Below are 12,865 nucleotides of genomic sequence, written 5' to 3' on the forward strand. Positions count from 1 at the left end.
GTCAAGATGGAGCATTGGCTCCCAGCACCAGCGCTGTTCTCTCGGGAAGGAGCTGAAGAAAATGACCCACTAGGAAGGATTAAAAAGAATGGCTTGATACTGTGTTTTGAAGCTTTGCTACAATTACCCGTACTGAAAGGGAGCCACCTTACTACCTAACAGCTTGGCACCATGAGTGGTAGGCGTTGCGATGCTCCACCTTGACAATGTCATGCCCTCGATAGAACATGTGGGGAAATGGTTCAGTGGGCTCAAAGCAGTATTTGACTGCGTATGTTCATTTGAGGACAAAGTAGGGGCTTGTAGTTTTGAAGAGAGGCCAGTGGCAGGGGCCAAGAGCCATATGAGCACTCCAGAGAGGAAGAAAAGGGTGCAAATCTGATGGTGCCAATGCAAATGCTCTTCTGCCACCCTTGGTCATGTGTAGTAAAAGTCACATGCTTGCACTCTTTAAGGGTGGCTGTGGCAGAAACAGATGCACACTGAGATCGATCTGGCTTGTACGAAAGGATTTTGTCAATTGTGTGTAACAGGTGTCCGGGGTATACAGTCGAAGCCCGCAATAACGAAATCGCCGGGGAAACTGAAAAATTTTGTTTTTGCGAGAATTTTGTTGCCGCGAGTATGAAACACAAAAACAGTGATATGGCCAGCAGAACGAAAATTTATTGCCAGAAGTCAGTCAACTTACTTTGCTGACCCTTGCCATGCAACAACTTCAAAGCTCTCCCTTCGCACTGCAAAAAGTGATCCATTGCTACGTCGTCGTCATGTGCACCGAAGAAGGAGCGAAGAGGGTCCAGCGCATCCAAAACAACAAACAACTCGCGGGTTGTTTTGGATGCGCTAGCGCGTCATTTCTACCCGCAGTCTCGCTGTCAGCAGAGTTAGGGCTAAAGCCGACTCTGACGACGTGCCGCGCTCGTAGATTGTGCGCCTGTTCGTAGTAATCTGATCGTGCATCCGGTGCGGCCACTCTAAGTAATCTGACCGTGCCGCTGTTTACAGTTTCATTGCTTGCGGCGAAGCACGTCGTTACGAGTGCACTAGCGCGTCGTTCCTGCCCGCAGTCTCACTGTCGGCGGAGTGAGGGCTAAAGACAACTCCGATGACGCGCCGCGCTCGTAGCAACCTGACCGCGCATTCGCCTACTGCTCCTAACTAAAGCGTAATTATATCTTAAGTGATCATCGAGCCATGAACACAGCACAAAGTAGTAATTTTCTAGAGCCATGCCCTCACGACGCACAAGCAGCAGACAACAATCTCCTGGGGCGAGCATTGGGCCAATGGCGAAGCCAGCTGAGGCAACATGGTGGCCACAGCCAATCAACGGTCTCAAAACCACCTTCAAACATTTGCTTTTTGTGCGCTTGTTTTTAAAAGGAGGAGCCAGCTGAGGCAAGAAAGTTACACGGAGAAATGCTCTTTCCGATGAGCCCAAGAAGCCAGCGCCCCGCCATCGCGAAGCCATAATTTTTTGAAAATCGCTGTTTTCTCCCGATTTCCAGAACAAGTTTCGCTACCTAGGTTTGTGAAATGCATTTTTCGGAGCACTTCTGTGCGGTTTTTAGTGTAGATATTTTGGAATCAGGTAGAAAAAAGGTTACAGAAGCTGAAAACTTGATTTTCAAAAAATCTATTTTATTGCCATTTTTCGCGATCCCAAAGCCGCGTCCTCCCTTAAGTAAACAAAAATGGCGGTACCCACGCTAGCGCAGCAAAAGCAGACGTTTAAAAATTTTGAGCGCGCATAACATGCATACGAGCATATTTTCGACAGTTAACCTTTGGCGGGAGGGTAAAATAAGGCCCGCACAGTGGTAGAAAATTCGCTAATGCGGGATCACTGTCCAAAAACATTTTGTCGCCGCGAGATATGCAATACATGGGCTATGAACGTTCGTCGGGGATCCGGAAATGTTACGTTGCCGCGGGAATATCGTACTCGCGGGGTTTCCTTATTGCGGGTTTCAACTGTATTAGGAAAAAGGGTAGTGCTCAGAAGGGTAGTATTGTAGGCGTAGATGAGAGCAGAATGGCATCCTGATTTGTGCATCAGTGGCAACGATACATTGAGAGCTTGTCGCTGAGTGCGTGGTTAAAGCATTCAGGGAAGCCATTCGTAGGGCGATAAACAGCAGTTTTACAGTGAGCAACATGGCACTTTTTGAGAATGGCGTTGACAGTTTACAACTAAAAGACGTCGCACAAATAGGGGGAACAAGAAGGAGACACTATTAAGGGGTGGTGCTTCTGGACATATACTACTACGCGGAGCCATCTGGTATGTCGTGAGTTCCGTATCGCTGTGTGAAGTGGTGATTTGTGCGACCAGCATTTTATTTCAATGCAGATACCGCTTGGCGTGCTCGTAAAAGGTGTGGCTTCCTCATGGGTTCAAAAATGCAAATTTACAGTGAATAAAGTAAAATAAATATGACTGTCTTACTGGTGTGAGCTGCGTCCTGTGTCAAAGAGCTTATGCAAAAAATGAAGGCAGTGTTTTTCATATCTAACGTCGAAAATAAGAACACAACTGTAAGACTACATTCATTAGCAGTAGGATATGCGCAATTTCGCCCTGTAGCCTTCGCTTCATTTAAAAGAAAAAGTTGTTCGCAACTTTAGTTATTGGCATTCAGCTTTACAGGCTGTGATCTCATTTATGTATCAAGAACTGGCATATAAAGCGTATTGCCGATTTAGTCTTACAGGCGACTCAATAATTCAAACACGAAGGGACCTCTGAATTTCGTTTGAATTATCAAGAAGTTTGAATTATCAAAAGTTCTCCGATGACTCTGGGTGAGGTGACATCACAAATTTTGTTTAGGCATTGGTTTTATCTTATTTAAACATATTTCGTGTGTTTTTAAGCCCTAAATTCATACACTGAACAGAAAGCAGAGATGCAAAGCCCACAAATTTATTGGCCATTTACTGCTGATAAGACCGTCTTAAGAAACGGTGAATTGCAAACTGTTTCATTGCTATAGGTATGTGCATTCAACACAAAGCTCTCTAGACCAGTCGAAAAGCATCACTGTTTACCATGACTGTGCTTCGTTTCAAACATTTGTTTACTAGCAAAGCCTTTTTAATTGAAGGCCTCAGGTGCCTATTTTTATTTTTAGACATTTAGGATGATATAAACACACAATCTTTTAAATAGTAGTGGGAAAGCAGCTGATATTTTCTGTTATGGACCTGCAAAAAGTATGAATTAACCGAAGGATGGAGTTTGAATAAAGAGACTTTTAAATAAATTGAAAGAATAGTGGGCCGACCAAGAAATTGAATTTTGTTTGAATTAACTGAAAGTATGAATTGTCGCGAGTCTACTGTATTTTCTTTTTTCAACTTGACATGCAGGTCATTTAATCTGTTATCAACTGCTGCTTCAGCAATAGTTGCATATTACTGTTCTGTAATGTGGTGCTCCGCATCACTAGTTCTGTCTGCCAGAAGCACTGGCATTATAAATGTATAGCTCATTTTATGACGATAGTTCTTTCAATTTATGTTAATTGTTGTGTGTGAAATACCTTTCATAATAAACAATAATATTTAAGAGTTAGGGGAGGCTCAATTCAGGAAAATTCAGACAATGCGTTGAACTCCAGCCGTTCCGAAAATCCTGCCATCTGCTCCAAAAATGCCTGCTTCAGCCTAGCATTTTTAGGGGCGAAGCTTCTTAAGGCGGGGGTCTGTACATCCTCGACGTATGTAGTTGTGGGTAGCCACCTCTAGTTTAGTTCTTGCACTGTTCACTAGATCCGTGGCACTTATTTATGATGAAAAGATGCGAAATGTTATAGAACTAGATGGCGGTACTTGGAGTGTTCACTAGATGAACGGACGCACAAACGGTTCACGATTTACCGATCAAACCCTCGGAAGCCTTGCCCCGTCATCATCATTCACTCCGTGAATGTGCTGTGATTTTTTTTCTCCTCTAGAAACACTTCTGGCTGCTCTGTACTTTTCTTGCAACAAAAAGTAAAAGTCATAACTGCACCATGTGACTAGTACTTTGTATTGCGCACCTTCAAGCAAGCTCGGTGGCCAAAATTGAACAAAATTGTCAGCTGTGGTTGTTATCCTCACAGCAAATGCGGAGGAGATGCTTGTATAGCAGCACAGCTACTTTTACAGAGCCAAAGGGAGAATGCCCTTTTAAATGGTTGTCCGACTTTTTTTCTCTGAGTGTTCTCCATTAATATGTTTCGTCAAGTTACTGTTTGGTTTGTATTCACACAAATCACTGTGCTGGTGCTTAGATTTATTTGCCTGTTCAGCTGGCCAGATAGGATTCATGCAAAGGCACATGTCCAAAGGGGCAGAAACACCTTCAATCGATTGCCTCTATTCATGATGCAGTGGCTGGGAGAGCAGCTGGTTAAGGAAGCATTTCCTGGAGCCATAATTTTCCGTCCTGCAGACATGTATTCCCATGGGGATCACTTCCTGAGTTACTACGTCTCCAATTGTAAGTGTTACTCATAGTGCATGTGTGTTGTTTGACTTTATACGGGATGTGTGGCAGCATGTTCAGTGTACATGATGTTGTTCCCTAGCCAACCATGCCCATGTGGGGACAACTAGTGTAGAAAGTCGTGACGATGTGCCAAATGTTTTTGGGGAAACGGAGTGTCTGCCACCCTGCCTGTTTGGTGTGGAACATAAATGTTTGCTGTAGGTCAGTATGTGACAAAGTGATGTCGTTCTCCCATGGGAGAAAGAGCTGCGCTATTTGTACCATTGTGTGGCAAACTGGTTTACCTGCGCCATCCTGCTCCGACCAGCCCTGTTGCACCCAACTCTCTTATCAGTGCCATATTGTGCTGCGGCATCTTAATTCAGCTGCAACGGGCCCCCGAGCCTAAAAACGTGGCTGTTCATCAAAACAGTTATGTTATCCGTTTTATCAAAACTGTGATCACTAGAGCAGCAGCTGTAAACACTGATTATAATTTCGAAATGGATGCCCTATGCGCTATTTAGGCAGGCATCAGCCCAAATGGCTCTTAACCCTTTGTACATGCTGCACTCTCAACGAGGAGAGGCAGCCAGAAAAGCATCTCTCCAATGATATGTAGAGTTACGTGATATCAGATTCATAGGAATTAGCTGCCAGCTGTACTTTGTATAACGTAATAATTTGTTGCTATTGCATTCATTTCTTCGTCTTGCTGCTAAGCTGATTTTCTTTTAAAGCTTAATGGCAGCATTCAGAATAGAAAAAAAAATTGATGACGATACAATGATTTCAGGCTCCTGGAACAGTTTGGAAGACTGCTCATCAAAGTGTACTCAGTTCACCACAGTGCTGCAGTATACAGCGCTTTTAGACTCAGTGGTTCACGCTTGCGCATTCGGGTAAAGAAAAAAACGTTGTGGTCGGCTGTACATAACTAAAGAAGTTACAGCAACGGATCAACAACGAATGCGATAGCATGGTGATTCCACGTAATATCAATCAAAGCATGGCTGGTCGGCCTCTTAAATTTCTTTCAAAATTTTATGTACTGTTGCCTGATGAGTATAAAGAAGAGATCCGCGATTGGTTTTGCTGGAAAACATTATTTAGAAGCACCGTAAATCAATAACGTCGACGAAAAGATGGAGTGCCATGCTTACCTGCTCTTCTGTTCTTTTTTCGACCTTGGCAATGAATTACACAAAATATATTATAGCTATGTCCCTCAAATTTGTTTAGCGAAATATAGGCAAACTTGCGCTTAGGTTCAATTATATTTATATTCTCTGCATATTGTGCATTTTTAAATAAAAATTCTCCCTAAAAATGTTTTTTTTTTGCTTAGTTTACAGGCCTCTATATCGAAAAGGGCTGAATACAGAGCGGTGAAAATTCTGCATTCCTTTCTCAGCATGCTTATTTATAAAACTGCCTGAGCTTATAATAACACTTTTCAGTAAAAAGATGTAATCACGCTAAATTAAAAAAAAAAGAGCATGCAAGAACTTCTGACGACAATTACAAAAAGATTTTTTAATATTTAATAAACTTTCCCCACTTATTCTTCTGCACATCAGCTTTCACAGTTGATAAAAACATGTTGCATAATGTGGTTTCACTTGCAGTTACGGCCCGTGAAAAAATGGCCTGCGCAAGGTTAGGCAATTGTAGTTCGGACTTCCTGCCCGCTAAGTATGGAATGCAGGCGTATACTTCAGTTTATTAAAAGGCGAGCAGCTTTGAAATAGCTGTCGACTGCACTTAGGACACTAATTTCCAAATGATTTGGTCACGGGAGTGGCCATGAGTGTGGGATTACAGAGCAAGCGAACGCACACAGTCCGTGATCCGGTGTGAAGGGGGCCCATAGAATAAATCCTTTGCAGAAGGCTGAGCACAACATGTGGATCTGAAAATAGTATGAAATTGGTGATTGTGTACGGCTTTTCAATTTGTCATGACATTTGTGGGGTCTCGGCGGGGCGAACGTGCGCATCGCCACGCCACGCTGTCGGAGTGAACGGACACAGTAGACGCAATCGGTACAAAGCACACAACATACATACATTTATTAACTAATTTAGACGACGATATCGTCCGCCGAATGATACACCAATTTCAATTAACACGCTACCATACAAACAACATAACGCAGGAACACACTAAACACACAATAACAGGATAAACACACACTAACACACCCAACACACTAACACATACCCAAGGCGGCGTCGCCAACGCCTGACTTTCCACGTGGGACCCCGGCGCGAAGCCGCGGTGCCGAGCACCGGGGGACCCACGCTACAGACAACCGTTCGCGGCAGCCGCCACGCGCAGAAGAGGCTAGCTCAACCCTCGTTCACCACTAAGGCCCGCCTTCCGCCAGGGGCCACCGCCGGCGCTACCACTCTACCAAAAGTGGTACTCAAAGCGAACACAACGCCATCTATCGCCCGGCGGTGGTCACCACCGAAATAAATCCTTGGGCGAGACACGTGCGCCACGCGGCGCAGACAACTTTACAGGGGGGTGTCAGCACCCCCACATTCCCCCAACCTTAAATCAAACCATATCCCAAAATCAAAAATTAGCTACACAAGCTTTAACAAAAAAATGATATCGCACGACCATAATGTCCTTGCGCCACGACACCGCCGCTGGTCGACACTGCTGCACTGTCCGGCTAGATTTCACCTGAGTACCGGCCCCGCAACAGCAACGTTGCCGTCGGCGCGATGATCCGTCGCTAGCACCGACACGTCTTCCAGTTGCGACCAGCACTCGCGAGGGCACCGGACTGCAGGCAGTTGCGCAGGTCCCAGGCATCTCCATCGCCCGACCTCACGACCGCATTCCTGGCCTGCGACGCTGACGATGTGCAGGACAGCCGGCCGTGGATGACATCCCTCCCGCAGAATACATAAATAACAACAAAAAAAACTTAAAAGAAAACAATCGAGCAGGTCCTCGGGAAGGAAGCTTCCGAGTTTTTCGTCCACGTGGTACGTTGGTCAGTACTGCTAGCTAATACATCGGTGGCGGCCGAGACGCCCATCAAAATAAAAACAAAAATCACTTTTCCTAACTCGTCCTCACAAGAAAAAAAAAGTGAGGGAAGCAGAGCGCAACACCTCACCGTCACGATCCACCTAGTTGTGCCACGTGCGACAGGCGGCAGCGCAGAGCCTTAGACCTAATGAGTCGCTCGGCAACAACCGGCATCCACCCAGCACCCAGCCTAGGCGCAGAAGAGGCAGCCGCGAGGAGACGTCCACTCTGTGAGGTGGCCCTATCGCTCGCCGCACACAGCAACTTACCGAGCGATTGGCGTCCACCGCCCCGGGCGGTGTCACGACGCCCCGGCGCCGAGCCGCAATACAAGTCAGCAACGACGCCCGGCTCCCTGAGCCCAAAGAGATAGAAGAAGCTATTTACAGGAAATCGGACCACCCACGAGGCTTCCGTACTCACTCGCTTCGGGCCTGGCCTACAAACCACGGGCTCTAGGCCTTGCTCACCCCAGGATGCAGACCGCATGGCTCTCGTCCTAATTCAACAACGTTTTTGAAAACTAACAACAACAAAAAATCATAACACTTGCGAGCAAAAAAACTAAATAAAAAGTCAACCTGCCGACAAATTCAAACACGTTACAAAACCAATCTACTCGCTTCTCAACAAAGCACACCACCGACGCTAGCAAAGAAGTCCCCCCTAGGCCTGCTCTACTCCGGCTCTAACAAAATCCCTGTATTGAACCGCAAAAACTGTCGTCCGATACTCCGAGAGCTCCACGTTGGGCAGCCAGTGTGGGGTCTCGGCGAGGCGAACGAGAGTCGCCACGCCACGCTCTTGGAGTGAACGGACACAGTTGATGCGGTCGGTACAAAAGCACACAACATACATACATTTATTAACTAATTTAGACGACGATATCGTCCGCCGAATGGTACACCAATTTCGATTAACACGCTACCATACAAACAACATAACGCAGGGACACACTAAACACAGGATAAACACACCCAACACACTAACACATACCCAAGGCGGCGTCGCCAAACGCCTGACTTTCCACATGGGACCCCGGCGCGAAGCCCGCGGTGCCGAGCACCGGGGGACCCACGCTACAGACAACCGTTCGCGGCAGCCGCCACGCGCAGAAGAGGCTTGCTCAACCCTCGTTCACCACCAAGGCCCGCCTTCAGCCAGGGGCCACCGCCGGCGCTACCACTCTACCAACAGTGGTACTCAAAGCGAACACAATGCCATCTATCGCCCAGCGGTGGTCACCACCGAAATAAAGCCTTGGGGCGAGACACGTGCGCCACGCGGCGCAGACAACTTAACAGGGGGGTGTCAGCACCCCCACACATTCTATTGAGTAATTATGCTTGCTACTGCAAATCAGCAGTGATAAACACAGTAGTGATGTTTAAAAATTAGTGTTGTACGTGGGGAGTTTATTTAGGCACTATGGGATCAAGCTGTGATGTACAAGTCGGTGACTCTGCGAAAATTTTGTTTTTTTGAAATGAGCTCAGTGTGCTTCGAGTGGTAGTCTGCACAATAATTTTGCTAAATAGGAGCTATACTTTGCTGCCATGAAATGCACAGCAACAGAGCAAAGCGCGAGCACTGTCGGAGTCAAATGAGGTGTGTGTTGAGGAAAGGACGAGCCGCCGTGCCTATGGCGAAGCCCACCCGTCAACCTCTTCTTTATTCCGAACACCAGTCTAATCTTTTAATGATGATAACGACTATCTTCGTCGTTCACACAATATTTAATATCCTCCGCGCCCCCGCATTAACAGTTGTTGATGAAGAACACTAACACATACCAAGTTCGAAGCACACGCTGTTCAAGAGTACTTGTCAGTCCAGGTCAGTCCATGTGAGAAAATCCGTGATATCCAACCGCGTCTGCTTTTCCAGCTGTGCTTTCGGCGCTAGTTCCACACTCGTGCTTCTGAATGCATTGACCTTGATGAACCTGCATTGTCATTGAGCAAGTTTCGTTGGCATGAAAATTCGCAGATAGGACTCTTCCAGAAAGACCTCGTGTAGCAATACTTGAGTAACCTTTTTCTTTGCTTTCTGTTCGTTGCTGCATTTACCTTGTAACCCTTCTGCTTCCGCCTTTGTCTGGTCTCTCTCATTCGCCGCTGTTGCGCTTAGTCAGCATTTATCAACTTTGCCGAAATAAGACGTGCCTTGCACACTCTCTTCAATATTAACTTCTGTAGCTTTCTCGAAGAACCTAAGCTTTCAGAAGTGCAAGGGGCTGGCTTTTGTGTCATCGTGACCTTTTGTTTCTTTCTTCTGCTTCTTGTCGCTTTGAGAATGGACCTTGATTTTCCTCCATCGGGCACTTGTACGCAGGGCGATGAGGACTTTACAACATCTAAATCTGCCAGCCTTGGCTTGGGCGTATTCTCAACATCTAGTGAGTGGTCCTTAGGGTCTACTAAGTCTTCCCCCTTTTCAATCATGGGAATGCCTTCCACCTTGAACACTGGAGTTGTTGTAGATGTCTTGACAACAGGTTCATAGGTATGGCACGACTCTGCAGGCGGGGGCCGGGTCCTTGTAAGTAGTGGTTGTTCTGCGCAGGCTCCTTCGATGGTCGTTACTTCAGTCAAGGTCCTGATTGATTGGCTTCCACCACGCTCAAGATTATGTCCTGAGGCTGACTCGACTGGCATCTGTGCTACAAGATTGCTGTCTAATAGGCCTTGGCTGGATGTTGGTGACGCAGAGGGTGCCTTTCTTTCTGCTTCCATTTTAATCTGTAGTCTTTTTGTCTCCAAACGAGCCTGCCGTACTTTTAATATGTCAGCGATTTTATATTCGGTTCTGACTTTCGCTAGAATGATCTGACGCTCATAAACTTCCGCCTGCTCCATCTCGGTTTCCAAATCATTGATGTCAACTGCATCCCCTATCTCCTGGTCGATTCTTCTGAGTTCCTCATATTGCTCAATCGAAACTCGGTGAATACATCGTAACCCAGAGATTGGTGGGCAATCTGATTGCCGAAGACGTTCGACGTCTGCGATGACCTGCGTGACGGCCTTGTGTGTTTGACTCCACCTTTCGTAGAGGGCGTCCATGATCCAGTCTAGTGTCGGAAGTGTGAAAAGTCACTGGCCGGCCGTGTCACGAGGCGAAGTTGGAGTCGTCACGGCATCCATCGCAGAAGGTTCGCACAACGAATATCTGTCACTTGTCGTGCTGTCATTCTTCGTAATCTTGTGCATATCGGGCCATCGTCGTGAAGGGCGAGTCAGTACTGAGCCGGAGAAGACGTGAGGGCACCCGTCTCGCGAGCCTCCAAACGGTGCCTGTACTCACATCAGTCTATTGGTGCTCCTAGTGGTCTCAGTTGCAACCAGAGTTGCGCTCCCAGGTCTCGGCGGTGGTTAGGCCTTGCACATTAGCTTTAGCCACAACGGCTTCACAAAAGTCCTCAAGGCTACGACTGCCATCGAAATTCCTGAAGTCCACTCTGTCTCAGCTCCAAAGGGCCTTCCTCCCGGGTTTCACGGCACCAAAACGTTCAGGAAAAGACGAGCCGCCGTGCCTATGGCGAAGCCCACCCGTCGACGACCTCTTCTTTATTCCGAATGCCGGTCTAATCTCCTAATGATGATAGCGACTATCTTCATCGTTCAACCTACGTCTTCGGGTGTTTGCCTATGGCGAAGCCCACCCGTCGACCTCTTCTTTATTCCGAATGCCGGTCTAATCCCCTAATGATGATAGCGACTATCTTCGTCGTTCAACCTCCGTCTTCGGGTGTTCTGTGTAGCGAGTAAGATAGTCGGTAGCGACAATTACCCACTTGTTTCCAGTGTGCAAAGTTGGAAATGGTCCAAGGAGGTCCATTCCGATTTGTGCAAAAGGCATGGTGGGCACTTGAACTGGCTGCAACGATCCGGCTGGTTTTAAAGGTGGGGATTTTTGAAGCGACACTCTGAATTCCTGTACTTTCCTTCTCAGTGCTAGCTCATTGACTGGCTTCTTGCGTATCAGTTTCTGTCGTTCCTTCTTCAAGTCTAGGCGAATTCGAGACCGTATCATTCTATGGTCGCTGCATCTTACCTTGCCAACCACTTTTACATCCTGCACGATTCCTGGGTATGCACTCATTATAAAGTCTACTTCGTTCTTATTTTCGCCATTAGGGCTCCTCCATGTCCACTTGCGGTAGAAGGTATTCAAAATCCGTAAATTATTGCGTTCTGCGAATTCTACTAGTAGTTCTCCTCTGGCGTTTCTAGTACCGATGCCATAATCTCCTACTGCCTGGTCTCCAGCCTGCTTCTTCCCTACTTTTGCATTAAAGACGCCCATTACTATAGTATACTGTGTTTTTACCTTACTCATTGCCGATTCCACGCCTTCATAGAAGCTTTCAACTGAAGCGTCATCATGGCTGGATGTAGGCGCGTAAGCCTGTATCACCTTCATCTTGTATCTCTTATTCAGTTTAATTATGATACCTACCAACCTTTCATTAATGCTATAGTATTCCTCTATGTTGCCAGCTATGTTTCTGTGAATTAGGAACCCCACTACCAGTTCTCTTCTGTCAGCCAAGCCCCGATAGCAAAGGACGTGCCCATTCTCTAGCACCGTATAGACCTCATCTGTCCTCCTAACCTCACTGAGCCCTATTATATCTCATTTATCACCCTCTAGCTCCTCGAATAGTACAGCTAGACTTCCCTCACTAGATAAGGTTCTAGCATTAAACGTTGCCAAGTTCAGGTTCCAATGGCGGCCTGTCTGGATCCAGACATTCTTAGCACCCTCTGCTGCATTGCAGATCTGACCGCCGCCGTGGTCAGTTGCTTCGTAGCTGCTGGGGACTGAGGGCCGTGAGTTATTTGACGTATGCATGTGGGAGGTAGTGGCCAGATACTGCACCAGGATGGCCAATCCTTCTCTGGTGAGGGAGTGCGTTCCCGGTAGTGGTTACTGGTGAGGCCGCACCCCAGGACTCGTAATGCAGTTCCATCACCATGCGGATTCATTTTTTTAATCCGGTTGGGAACTGCGGGGCACCGGGATTTGAACCACAGACTTTTTGCATGCGAGGCGGATGCTCTAACCACTATGCCATCGCTGCTAGAGGCCATACTTGTGCCCTGTTCTGTTGTGTGCATGAAAGAAGGAGTCGCAACATTGTGGGTGCTGAACTGTTTTGCCACGCCGGTTGTGCTTCGTCGCAGGATGAAGATAGCTCTCTTCGATGAAGCGTCATGCAGCTCGATAGCTGCCCTAGTTACGGACCTCGCCACCTCTTCCTCTCCTTACGATATTCGCCATAATGAAGATCTAATGCTCAGTATAATCAGCAAGGCTCTCAGTACAACA

General features: G+C 47.0%; 1 protein-coding gene across 4 annotated transcripts in view; it reads left to right on the forward strand.

The window, feature by feature from the left end:
* The window catches only part of ND-39 (NADH:ubiquinone oxidoreductase subunit 39), a 179,327-nt gene that overhangs the window by 125,670 nt on the left and 40,792 nt on the right, over positions 1–12,865 (forward strand). For all 4 annotated transcript variants that reach the window (XM_075882384.1, XM_037429885.2, XM_037429892.2 and 1 more), the window contains exon 6: positions 4,384–4,492. In XM_075882384.1, the coding sequence (XP_075738499.1) occupies positions 4,384–4,492 (109 nt within the window). The remainder of the gene's footprint in view (positions 1–4,383; positions 4,493–12,865) is intronic.

This window comes from Rhipicephalus microplus, chromosome 2 (genome assembly GCF_043290135.1).
Source record: "Rhipicephalus microplus isolate Deutch F79 chromosome 2, USDA_Rmic, whole genome shotgun sequence".
In the NCBI taxonomy this organism is placed as follows: Eukaryota; Metazoa; Arthropoda; class Arachnida; order Ixodida; family Ixodidae; genus Rhipicephalus; species Rhipicephalus microplus.